At 56.2% G+C, this 13,371-nt stretch overlaps 1 protein-coding gene across 1 annotated transcript in view; it reads right to left on the bottom strand.

Annotated features, from left to right (window-relative positions):
- The window catches only part of PNPLA7 (patatin like phospholipase domain containing 7), a 69,269-nt gene that overhangs the window by 1,214 nt on the left and 54,684 nt on the right, over window positions 1-13,371 (bottom strand). The window contains 9 exon segments of the mRNA XM_034664901.1: window positions 200-310; window positions 414-566; window positions 1,001-1,149; window positions 1,643-1,759; window positions 2,797-2,866; window positions 2,977-3,093; window positions 4,597-4,753; window positions 11,552-11,670; window positions 12,408-12,590. Coding sequence (XP_034520792.1) covers window positions 200-310; window positions 414-566; window positions 1,001-1,149; window positions 1,643-1,759; window positions 2,797-2,866; window positions 2,977-3,093; window positions 4,597-4,753; window positions 11,552-11,670; window positions 12,408-12,590 — 1,176 coding nt within the window.

Consider the following 13,371-nt stretch of genomic DNA (forward strand, 5'->3'; position numbering starts at 1 on the left):
GAGGGGATGCCAGGGCAGAGGCCAAGAGATAGCTCCCACAGGGCCACACCCCTGCCCTCGTCTTCTGGCCCCTGGGGGAGTGCCAGAGGCCTGAGCAGCTAAGGGGCTGTGCCAAAGTACTGCAGGCCGCAGGGAGCCCTGCACCTCTCAGGTCCACGGAGGCAGGAAGGGAAGGAGGGGCGCTAGCTCCGGCACTCACATCACATGCCTTCATCTTGCTTGTCCCCTGTCGGTCCTGTAGCATCTTTTCCAACACACCACTCCGACCCCAGATGTCAAACACGGTCCGCCCATGCTGGTACCCCACTTCCTGCACAAACACACCAGGAACCCTGGGACCAGGTGTCAGGAGGCCCCACTTCTGAGCTCAGAAGTGAGGGCAGGCAGGCCTTCCACACCCCAGCCGCACTCACGCAAATCTCGTTGAACTTGCCGAAGTCCAGAGTGCCGTAGCTGTCGATGGGGGGACGCAGGTACTCACAGTACTCACTGTTCTTCACCATCTCCAGCTGCCGGACGCAGCACACGTAGGCCAGGCGTGTCTGGATCTCCGCCATGTTCAACACCTGCTGCCGTCACAGCATCTGAGCGAGGCTCTATGGGCCCCACATGGCCCCATGGACCCCGTCTGGGCACAGCTGCCCATGTCTCGCACCCTGGCCCTCACAGACCCCTCTCCCAAGGGAAGATACATCTCTGCTAGGCCTGGGAGGAGGCCAGGTGCCCAGCCAGGGATCCTGGAGGTGGATCCTGGTGGGTAGTGGGCCTGTCCCCTTTCCCCAGAGCTGGTCCAGGCAGGATCCCTGGCAAGGACGTGAGCAAATGACCACAGCCCCGTTGGCCTTGGAGCCTGGGATGTGCTACAACCCTCCTCTGCCCACAGGAGGCATTTGGGCAGCACCACGATGCCCATCTTGGGGTCAGAAGCCACAGAGGAGCCACAGAGGAGCCACAGAGGAGCACCTGGCTGCCTGGGCACCGTGCAGAGCTATGCCCCCACCTTGACTTTTGTGGCCAAGGGGTTCCAGCGCTTCCACAGCACCCACCACCCAGACAGTGCGTCGCCATAGTTGGTGAGGTCCGTCTCGTCCTGGCTGCCCACGTCAATGGCAATCACCACCTTTGCCCCCATAGACCTGGCCACATCCGCTGGGGAGAAGACAGCCTTGGTCACCACCCAGGATAGGCATGCAGAGCCCCAGGTGGGAGCAGGGCTGGGGGGCGGGAGGCATAGACAGATAGAGCCTGCAAGGGCCAGAGGGTCTCCTGTCCAGTGTCACTCCTGGGCCTGTAGAGGGGCAGCCTAATGCACAGAACTGTCCAACAGGTGACAGGTGTGCCCAAGGGAGGGGCCTCACCCACAACAACCCTGGCAGTTTCTGGCAGTTAGTTCCGACTGTGGGCACAGATGGGACATAATTGCTCTCGGCTCCTCTGCTTGGCCCCTGTTCTGAGCGCTGCTGAGCTGACAAACAGGGCCATATGCTGGGACCACACGATGCCCAAGTGTGTGTGCACAAGGGCACGTGTCTGCAAGGGCCTGTGCGTGTTCACTGGGCTCCACGAGCACGCTCTGAGGAAAACGTGTGCCACCGGCCTTCCTGGGCGTGGACGGTGGCTGCGGCAGGGGTGGGGGCGGTACCTGGGAGGTTGTTGATGTAACCCCCGTCCATCAGCAGGTGTCCGTCTTTGGGGTCGCAGAGGGGAGGCATGTAGCCTGACAGAGACATGCTGGCACGCACGTACCTCCACAGGGAGCCTGGGAGGGAGTTGCAGGGCAGCGGGGGTGGGGGGGTGTCACCAGAGCCTGCCAGGGGCAGGAGGGGAGCCTTTCGCTGCCCACAGTGGGTTCTTGCCCTGGACCCTTGGCTCAGAGCCCTGCCAGCATGGGGTCCGGAAGTCTGCACGTCTGGTGGATGGCACCAGGCCTGGACAGACACACACCTTGTTTTCCCTTCTCTACAAGATAGGCTCTCTCCATGGAGAGGATAGGGGGAAGGCGAGAGCCCCAAGGGAGGCCTGGCTGCTTCTGCAGTCTCCCCACATTCTGCTGTGTGTGCCACAGCCTTCTGTGAGCCCCACCATCCCACTCACGTCCAAAGAGACACACGCACTCAGCTCACAAACCACTTTGCCCTGGAAAAGGGTCCTCAGCTGCCACCCACGCACTGGCCTTCTCACGGTCCCCAGACCACCAACTGCTGATCTGAGCGCACAAAACACATGCCCTGCACGCGCCCTTTGCGCCGCACCCCCTGGCCCGAGCGTGCCCTTTGCCATGTACCCCCTGGCCCGAGCGTGCCCTTTGCCATGTACCCCCTGCATGAGCGTGCCCTTTGCCGCGCGCCCCGACCCAAGCGTGCCCTTTGTTGCGCTCCCCCTGGCCTGAGCGTGCCCTTCGCCCCGCGCCCCCACCCACGTGAGCGTGCCCTTCGCCCTACTCCTCTCCACTCTCAGTTCACATTGTTATCCCCACCTTTCTGGGTCCAGTGTGGGCTTCTGGGTGCTTCCAGACTCTTGGTTCTGTCCCTACCCATTTCCCTTACACTCATGGCAGGATCCTCTCTGGGTTCAGACCTCCCTGAGCTCCTTGTCTCCTTTGGGTCATCTTGGTGCTTCCTCTAGTTCATGGAGCTGCCAGGTTCTCTGCCTGCCCGCCCCCTGCCCGCCCCCTGCCCGCCCTGAGCTGGTCCTTCAATACCCCTCCCCTGAGCCACACAGCCCCGAGCGGGGCGTAGCTGCGCCCTGTGCATGTCTGAGCCCATATCACGGGGAACCCAAGGAGGAGGCGCTCACCATCCGTGTGGACGCGCATAGCAGAGGCCGTGATGTCTGTGGTGACGGTGAAGTAAGGGATCCACAGGTCCTGCGAGGGGACGGCAGGGCTCAGAAGGGCCTTCCTCCCCCACCGCCAGCCCTCGACCCTGCAGGTCTGGAGGCTCGAGGGGATGAGGGAGGTCCCTGCTTGGGGGGCACCTCGATCTGCCGGTCCTTGAAGACACTACAGACGCTGCTGTTAAAGCCGGCCCCCGAGAACATGGACGTGATAGGGTAGGTCAGGTCCAGCACAGTCTTCACCATCGACGTCATGTCCTGAGGGGGCAGGGCACACATGAGAGTGCTGCAGAGGATGAGGGGTTCACTCTCCCCACCTGCTGGCATGGACAGTAGATGATCCCATGGGACCCAGCCGGGAGCCCAAATCTGGGAAGGGAGCAGGGACCCAGCACACGTGTGTGCTTCCTGTGGACAGAACAAGGGTGTCTGGGAACCATCCTGAAGGGTCTCCGGGGGGTGAATGCCAGAGCGTGAGTAGCAGGGCTTGGGGGTCCTATGAGGATGGCCACTGACGCCTGGCTCTCACTGCCTGCTCAGTGGGCAGGGGAGGCGAGAGTTCAGGATTAAGCTCAGTCCAGGACCAACACTGGTAGGTGAGTGGTCAAGACAGCTCCCTGCTGAGGTCCCCAAGAGCAGAAAGACCGGTTGATTTCCCCAGGAGGACGAGCTGCCCTGCCCCAGCATGCTTGGGGTGAACCCACATTCCACCACGGCAGACACTGCATAGGGCTCCATGAAGGAGTGGGTCTGTCGAGAGCCCTTTCTGCCAAAGACCCCTAAACCTCTCTCCCTGGTGGGACTGAGGCCCATCCTTCCCCAGTGAAGATGGGGGCCATTTAGACCTGCACGGAGCAGGACAAGTGACTGGGCAGGCGGCACTGGCCTTGCCCCAAGAATGCCCAGGTTCAAGGCTGCCTGACTTCTTAAGGGTTGGGGATGGAAAGGAAAGATCCTCCCTGCCTCTGTGCAGACAGAAGCTGAGATGGAAAAGCCCAGAGCACAGGCCATACATGAGGCGGGCCCCACCTGAGGGTGAGCTGCCCCCCAGTGTGCTCACACTGAGATGAACAGAAAGATAAGCAGGACAGCAGGATAAGCAGAGGGGACAAGTGTGCTGCTGGAGGACAGGGACTCAGGACAGTGTGGCACCCCCAGGGTCCTCACTCCTGAAGAAGCCCCTGTCTAGCACCAGAGAGCCTGCCGAGCCAAGCTGGCGGCCCCCACCACCACCACCTCCCTCAGCATGGCAGGAGGCCAAAGGCTCCCCCAGAAAGGCAGGGACAGAGGACAGCCTGGTCAGGATCCATCCCACCCTGCCTTGCCAAGTGGCCTCCCAGCAGGGTCCCATGACCCAACACACAGTGAGGACAGTGGGGGCAGCAGGCCCAAAGTTCCGCGGCCATTCCCACATCTGCGCCAGACCAGCAGAGGTGGGGAAGGGAAGTGTCTGCCTGGCCTGTGACCGGACCCTCAGCTGAACTACAGTAACATTAGATTACCCTTCCATTGGTGCTAACCTCTCCATGTCGTCCTCAGTCTCCTTTATAAATTAAGACCAGACGCCAACCAGAACCAAACCCCCAACATGGATGTCCTTACTTGCTCTGTGCACCTCATTCCCCCCCAACCCACAAACCCCGCTCTGAGGCCAGAGCCCCACAGAGCCGTGAGCAGGGGCCCAAGGTCCCAATGTCGTCCTGCTCCCGCAGCACCACAGGAACCTGGTGCTGAGCTCCCGGGAGGGCAGAGGCCCCTCACCTCAGCCCACTGCTTGGCCCGGATCCGTATCTGGCTGTAGTTCCGTTCCTCGGAGTACAGGGCGCCCATGAAGGCCCCGATGGACGTCCCTCCAACCATGTCCACAGGGATGCCACATTCCGTCAGGGCCCGGATGATGCCGACCTGGGCACAGCCTCTACACCAACCAGGAGCACACAGCAGGGGTAAAGCACCGTGGCCAGGGACAGGAACCTACCATGCGCTGGCAAAGGCGCCAGAGATGGTCCTCCCAAGCCACCCCTCCTCGTCAGTGCCTGCCTCTTGCACAGTCACAGGAAACGGGCAAAGACACGCCCGTGGACGCTACTGGGACGCGGAGCTGAAGAGGGTTTGCACAGACTCGGGAGCGTGGGAGACACGCCGAGCCCCACCGGAGGGGTCCTGATAAATGCCCGAAAGGCACCACCACAGGGGCTGGGGAAGGGACATGGACGAGCCCCACAGGGACAGGAAAGCCAGTGTCTGGCTGAAGCCACCGCTCTGAGCCTCACACCACTGTTCCTGTCTCTCATCTATGATCCCCTGAAGTTGCCAGTCACAGGGAACAGGCCACATGACCACAGCCAGGAGGAAACAAGCAACAGAGGTGGGCCCAGAGGGAGCCGGGCAACACAGACACGACACAGACTCCAAACAACCGCGCCCAGCAAGTCCCAGGGGCCAAAAGGGGTGAGCAGCCTGCATGCCTGATGGGTCCACGAGTAAGCAAAGTGCTGCACACACGTCCCAGGGACGTGGCTTGGCTCAGAAAGGAAGGGAATTCTGACACAGGCCACCACGTGGACCAACGTGAGCCCCTTCTGCTGAGTGAAAGATGCCAGAAGGACAAGGACTCCCCTCACTTGAGGGCCTGGGAGGGATCAAGCTCATGGACACAGTGAGAACAGGGGCTGGGGCCAGGGGTGGTGGGACTGGGCAGAGGTTCAGTTTGGGAAGATGGAACGTTCTGGTGATGAACAGTGATGCTTGCACAACACCATGAATGTACTCAATGGTGCCAAATTTTATAGTCACCAATATTCAAAACGGTAAATTTTATGGCATGCATATTTTAATACTACTAAAAAAAGTATTTAATATCACCACAAAAAATTGAATACTCAGATATAAACCTAAAAAACATTTCCAGAAATTAAAGACAAGACTGATAATTTGGCACAGAACTGAAGAACTGTAAGACAGGGCCAAACAGCAACTTTAGAAGTGGACACACGGCGTCTGACATGAAGAATGCAGTTGGCGGGGTAGGCAGTGGGCCAGGCACACTGAAGAGAGCCCCCTGAACACAGACAGGGTAGAAAAGGGTGCTCACTGAGGATGGGGGCCGTGAAGACCACGCCCCAGAACGGACGTCCAAGCACCCAGAGAACGTGTGGGAGCCGGCTGAGGAGCCCCGAAAGAGAAGAAGGGGATGCGGCAGAAGGCACATCTGGAAAGACAGACAGTGGCCTTCAACTTCAAGCCGCAGATGAAAGGAGTACCATGAACCCCAACTCCCACGTTGCTGGGAACCCAAGACGGAAAGAAAGTTCCAAGCAGCCTGAGAACAGAAGGCAAACTGCGGCCACAGGTGCAGTGCAGGTGGGCTGCCTCTCTGTCCTCTGAGGTCACAACACAACATCCACCACCCGTAACTTAGGACAAAAAGAACAGCTTAAATCAAACAAGTCAAATTATGGAAATAATACAGATAAGAGCAGAAATTCAGGAACCAGAAAACACACCGTAGCAAGGACCAGTTCGGAGGGAGGGGGTGTCAGGAGTGAGAAAGGGCACATCTGCAGAGATGCTCCGGTTAAAACAGTGAGAAGTAGGTGTGAACCTCACGCCTAAGTAGGAAAAATTCAGATAAAATGGACACGTTCCTAGAACAGCATCCCTTGCCAAACCTGACACGAGAAAATCTGAATCGTACTATAACCACCAACATAACTGAGCCTTTAACTTTTAAATCTTCACAAAGAAAATTTTATGTCCAGATGGTTTTACTAGTGAACGCTACTGAACACATATAGGGAAGAGTAGCACACATCTTACATAAAAATTTCAGAAAATAGGAAAAGAAGCAGCACTTCCCAACTCAATTTTGAAGCAAGCAAACAAACCTACACGCATTTCAAGAAAGGACAAGCGCGCTCAGATTCAAAGGGAGTCCAGTAATATATAAACCAAACAGCACATTGTGGGAAAATGAGTCTATCCTGAGAATACAATGTTTGTTTTTATTTAAAAATCAGTGCAATTCACCACCTGAACAGACACACAAAAGCCACCATTCAAGACGCACCCTCAGCGAGCTACGGATAGAGGGGCACCTCCTCGACGTGACAGAGACAGAAACACCTGCACTCAGTGACAAGAGCAAACGCGTTCCCTCCCACGGCAATTAGGCAAGAAGAAGAAACAAAAGACATAAACATATTTTGGAAAGAAAGAGAAAAATTGCCTTTATTCCCAAAAGACATAACTTGTATACAGGAAATGCAAAAAACAAAACAAAACAAAAAAACCGATAAAAAGTTGCTAGAATAAGCAAATTTAGCAAGGGTTGTAAGATACAGTATCAAGGTACAAATATCAATTGTATTTCTATGTATTGGCAATGACACTTTGAAACTGAAATGTAAAAGATGACATTTACAACAGGAAAAAAAAACCCTATGAGATACTTAGCTGATTTTAAAGAATTTATATGGCAGCACAAAGCGCCCAGAGGAGCCAAAGACAATTCTGAAGAGAAAACAAACAAAACAGAAGGATGTGCAGAGCCTGAAGTCAAGATTTGCCACAAGGCAGCTGAGGCAGCATGGTGTGCCCTGAAGGACACACACGACAGAGCCCCGTCACGGTCACAGCGGGAGCCATGTGGGTGACAGCAACCCTGGCGGCCTCACAGGAGGGAAAGTCTTCAGCCACAGGTGTGGCTACAAAACAGCCTCAACTGTCACAAGAAGCATTAGGTGAGTCACAGACCTGAACGTACAAGCTAGATGCACAGAAGAAGACAGAATGCCTTTGTGACCTCGGGACACGCAAGGGTGCTCAGAACACCAGAAGCAGTAACCATAAAAATGGAAAATCACACTGCATCAAAACTAAAAACAGTTCATCAAAGAAATACCATTATGAGGGGTGCCTGGGTGACTCAATCACTAAGCATCTGCCTTCGGCTCCAGGCGTGATCCCAGGGTGCTGGGATCGAGCCCCGCATCGGGCTCCCTGCTCGGTGGGAAGCCTGCTTCTCCCTCTCCCACTCCCCCTGCTTGTGTTCCCTCTCTCACTGGCTGTCTCTCTCTCTGTCAAATAAATAAATAAAATCTTTTAAAAAAAAATCTTAAGGAAAAAAAGAAATATTGAGAAAATGAAAATCAAAGACTGAGAAACAAAATTAGCAATAAATATATCTGGCAAAAGACTTGTGTTCAGACTATATAAATAATTCCTCTGAATCAATAATAAAAGGCAAACCACCAGTTAAACATGAGTAAGGAACGTAAATGCTAGGAAACGAGACACAAATGGCCAGCAAGCACATAACGTCATTAGTCCCCAGGGAGAGGCCTCCCAGCACAGGAATTACAATTCAAAATCCTGATAATACCAAGGGTCGGCAAAAATGCCTGAAAGTCAGACATCGTTGGTGGGGGGCATAAAGTGTAAAATGAGCCCCATGAGCAGGTATCTGCCCAAGAGGAAAGAACAGCACACAAAGATTTGTGCAAGAACACTTACAGCCATTTTCCCCATAATAACTCAAGTGACCATGGTCAGGAGCGGGGTAAGCAGAGTGTGGCAGATGGTGGAATCGCGCTCCGTGATACCGCTGATGTGGCCTAGGGCACAGACCGCCTCACTCGGCGGGCTGAGAGAGCAAAGCCAGATGCAAGCCCGCACGGAGCAGAAAAGCGAGGCAAGCGGGACACCTGCGTGAATATTCTCAGAGAAAGTCAGCATTGCACTTGAGGAACAAAGAGAGAAAACCATGGGAAAAAAAACCATGGAAAACCATGCACTCAGACATTAGAAATATTTTTTAAGGGTTTTTTTAAAGACTTTATTTATTTGACAGAGAGAGAGAGCGCACAAACAGGGGAGCGGCAGGGAGAGGGAGAGTGAGAAGCAGGCTCCCCAATGGGCAGAGAGCCCACTGTGGGGCTCGATCCCAGGACTCTGGGATCATGACCTGAGCTGAAGGAAGACACTTCACCAACTGAGCCACGCAGGCGCCCCAGACATTAGAAATATTTTAGAAGATCTATTTGAGAAAAATCACCTGGAAAGCAGAACAAAAAGACAAAGATGGAAAATGAGGGCGAGGAAAGACAGGAGAGCTTGGGAGCCCATCTCAGATGCCTGACCGGGCGTCAGAAGCTCCACGAACAGAGGACAGAGCCCAGGGTGGGGGAACATCATAGAACATTCCCCAGGGCTGAAGTTCATGATTTCCAAATTCGGAAGGGCCCCTGGGGCCCCCTCAGTGTAGTCGTTGGATGGATTGCTCCCAAGACACACGGCCAAGTCCCTGCAGGGACAGGAACTGAGAGACCCTCCCAGAGCTTCCCGAGGGAAACGGGCCTCAGGACTGAAGCAGCACTGGGCATCACAGGGACACCGGAAACTCGAGAGACGACGGCAGCGTCCCTTAGAAATTCGCAGGGAAAATTACTGCCAGCTTGGGTTCCACACCCAAATCATCACCGAGGACATTTTCTGGCTACTCAGGGTCTTAAAACTTTTACTTCCCAAACATCTTCTCTTAAGGAAATGTGTAAACCAGGAACGCTACCCAAATCAGGAATGTGTCAGGAAAGAGGGAGGCGTGGAATCCAGAAAATGAGCTTAATGCGGGAGGGACAAAGGCAGGTCCCCGGATGACAGTGAAGGGAAACTCCAAGACCATGTCCCAGCAGCCGGACTGGAAAGGAACCAGCAGAGCCCAGAGGTGGTGGGAGGTCTGGGGGCGGGGACTCCCACACACGGTGACGCAGAGGCTGCCCGGGACAGTGGCAAGCACACCGACAGGGGTGGTCTGGGCACCAATCTGCGACACCCAGGAAACAACGAACGGCAGCTACGAGGAAGGACGCCCAGCTACACCTGTGCAATGAGGCATGACCTTGTGCCGAAGGAGCACCACACCGTCAGAGTAAGAGATGCAGGGACAAGCCGCGGGACCAGCGCGGGAACCACACTAGGACTGTGAGTGGTGAGGAGGGAGATGGACGGAGAGACAGAAGATAGAGGATGGATGGATGGGCGGACAGAAGGACGACAGATGATAAGTAGATGAAAGATGGATGGACAGATAAACTGAAAAAAACCAAACAAGTGGAACAGGAACGCCACTGGGAAATGCAGATGCAGGTGACAGTCCTGGGGCACCTCTGGACTTGGGGTCGGGCAAGACGGGCAGAGGACTGCCTGAGGGGACGGCCACGTGGCTTTTAAACTAAGTGTTATTCTGACTAAAACTAAATTTTCATTGAACATGCTGCTGAGCACGCCTGCAAACCAGGTCCGAGCGTGGGCCACCTGACTGTCCTAGCCCCACAGAAGTAGCCTGGGTCTCGCCTTCAGTGTAGCGACATTAGGCCTATCACCTGGTTCTCTAGGCCCACCGGCTCAGCTTCCAAGTACAAGCACGAGAGGCGGGTCATGTCACACAGGTGAGCACAGAGCACTTGCTGCGTCGCTGGGCCAGGCCACGTCCGGGAGTGAGCAGGGGTGGGGGCCGTGTGTCCACCCTCTGTCCTGTCCTAAGGGCCTCAGGCAAGACTCCAGGCCTCCGAGGCTTCCAGGTGAGTAAGTGCAGAGAGTGGCTCCGACATGCTCCTCTGCACTATCCTGGTCCTTTCAGGACAAGAAGGTCTGGGTCCTCCGTGGCCTCCGGGCTGGACCGCATCTCTGACCATAATTGGCCAGGAGTGAGCACAGGTCTGACTCCACAAGCAGGAGATACCTTGGAGGGCGCCCCCTGCCCCCAAGCCACGGCACTCCCAAGGGGCTTCAGTTCTTCCGACCCCCTCCCTCCTCCAGCTCACTTTGAGAATGATGTTCTTGGGACACTGGAGGTGCTGAGCCAGGAACCTGATCCTGGGCACTGGGGAGAGAGGCCAGCACCAGCAGCAGGGCCAGGGGTGGAGAGGGCGGTGGTCGTGCAAAGTGCTCAGGAGGCCCTGCCCAGGGATGGCCCTGAGTGCCTCACTAAGCTGGGGGGGGGTGTGTGAGGGACTGTACCCCACAGGACACCCCCAGCCCAGGACCCAGCCCGGGCGCCTCTTGCCCTTCCTCCCTCCCTCTGAGGGGCAGGGGTCCAGCACAGATGTGGCAGGCACTGCTCTGCCTTTCCATGAGCGTCTGGTTCGCCAGCAGAAGGCCTGGGCCTCATCACACCTCACGGTGGCCCTGGGCTCCACTTCTGCTCAGGTATAGATTCCCCTTTAAGTTCAGGAGAACGGTGGCAAAGGCCAGAGTGACAAACACAGGGTAGCAGTCATTTAAGGAACTCACAGCCCACAGAACTCAAGAACGCTGCACTAGGTTTGCAAGCAGATGAGGCCAGTACTCTGTCAAGTGTGTATTAAAATGGAAAGAAACTCACCCGGAGCCCAGTGGAAAAACTGGCAAAGGATAAGAACAGAGTTTTCAGAGGAGGCACGAATGGCCAACAGACAAGCAGACACTTCTAGCAAAGACTATTAGAACAAGCCACAAATCTTCGACTGCACTGGTAACCATTAAAACCTGGGACAGCCTATGGGGAACACTACTTAGCAAGGTGCACCCAGGTGCAGAAAAATGCTTGGTCATGCGTGGGGCCGATCTATGGGGACTGCTCCTAGGACAAGATCAGAGGCCTCTTCATCAGCACACATGCGCGCAGACACACACACACACAACTAGCAGCTGCAGGTGGGATGGGGTAGGGACTCACCTTGCCCCACCTCCCCCAAGCACCAAGGCAATGGCGTTGCCAGTCAGCACCCGAGCCAGGCGGGAGAAGTCTGAGTGCCGGTCTGGGGGCCTCTGGAAGACTCGCTGGTACATTTCCACCTGAGAGAGAGGGCCAGCAGACAGGAAGGGCTCGGCCAAGTCCCACACACTGTGGCCTAACCAGGGTGGTTTCTGCTACTCCGGACCCAAAGCCCTCTCCAGGGCACAGCAGGGTCTGATACTGACCCTGGCAGCACCGTGGTGCCCAGGCTTGCCTTACAGGGCACGTGGGTGAGGGAGCAGTGTGGGCAGCTGGGCTACATACCCACAGGCCTAGCAGGAGACCACAGAGCCCCCCATAGAGCCCCAAGAGTGGGCGTTGCTCCAGGGCATGGGCTGTCAGGACACTGTCCACGGAGCTGTGGGGCCAGGCAGGCCGTGGCATGTGGGTAGCCTCTGGGGCGCCCAGCCCCCAAGCCCCCGGGGCGGAGGCTCTGGCAACCCCCCTTGGCTCCCTGTAGAGGTACGTGCGTGCCAGCATGGTTCTGTCAGGCTACAGGCCTCCCCTCTGCAACCCCAAAGACGGGCAGCTGCTGATGCACGGGGTTACATCAATCTCCCAGGTCCCGCTCCCAAAGACCTAAGCTCAAGCAAACGCGAGCTTACAAACGCGAGCTTACAAATGCGAGCTTACAAAGAGGCAAGCCACCCTCATCAGCTCCCCAAGGAGCTCAGACTACAGAGACCCAAAGAGGGAACGTGAAGGAAATGCACTACTCAATCACAAAGCAAGTCAGGAGGGCTGTGTTCTGAAGGCCAGGAGTTCCCACAGGGCCGGCCCTCCACGCAGACCTCACCAGCTTGGGCATGCTTCTCCTGGAGAAGACGCGGCGAGGGCAGCAGAGGTGCAGGTGGCCAGAGCACCAGCTCCGCATGTTCAGCCACTCGACGGTGCGGGAGGGCGCCGGCCCGTCCTCCCGGTGCAGCAGCACCAGCTGCTTCTGGGCACGCACGGCCGTGCTCTCCAGCATCCGCTCCAGCTGCAGGAGAGCAGAAGAGCTGCAGGCCAGAGGCGGCTGTCACAGAGGCCCCACTGACCTGCCCCACACAGGCAGGAGGGTCAAGGGCAGGGCCTTGGCAGGTAGCAGCCGGTTCTGTGGGCTGGCTCAGTGGTGGTGTGCTCTGCCCTGTGGCTGTCCAAGCTGTGACCCCGGGTCTGCCTGGCCATGAGCCGGCTTCACACCGGGCTGGGTAAGAGTGGCTGCAGGGAGCTGTGGGAGTGTACACGAGGGGAGGGGCCTCCCCCGTCTGCTCTAACAGCACCTCCTGGGCACACACTGCGACCTTTGCAGTGATGCACCTGCAAACGCTCTCCTCTGCACCTCTCCTTGCAGGACAGGAGCTTGCTCCAGAGGCGGGTGATTTTTAGCTGCCCCAGGGTCAGAGAGGAAGGAGGTAGGGAACGTAATGTACACGGAAGGAATGGCCAGCCTACACTTCATACCCTTGAAGCTGGAAACAAAGTGGGCCGACGATGTAACTTCACAGCTGAGAACAGACAGATGGTGGGGCACTCACAAATAGGGAACTAAACAGTCATAAAAATGAGTGAAACAATATGGATAAAGCTTAAACACCTAAGTGTTGAGGAAAAAAAGGACATTTCAAAGTGATATAAAATAGGACACTATTTTTAACAAATTTAGACCTAAAAAACAGTGCGTATACATTCATAGTAAAACAGGAAAGACTCAACTTCACAAGAGGCCCCCTGGGGGCCACTTCAGGGCACCTGCCCTGCTTTGTGCTAAAACCACCAGA

Source organism: Ailuropoda melanoleuca, chromosome 7 (assembly GCF_002007445.2).
Source record: "Ailuropoda melanoleuca isolate Jingjing chromosome 7, ASM200744v2, whole genome shotgun sequence".
Lineage (NCBI taxonomy): Eukaryota > Metazoa > Chordata > Mammalia > Carnivora > Ursidae > Ailuropoda > Ailuropoda melanoleuca.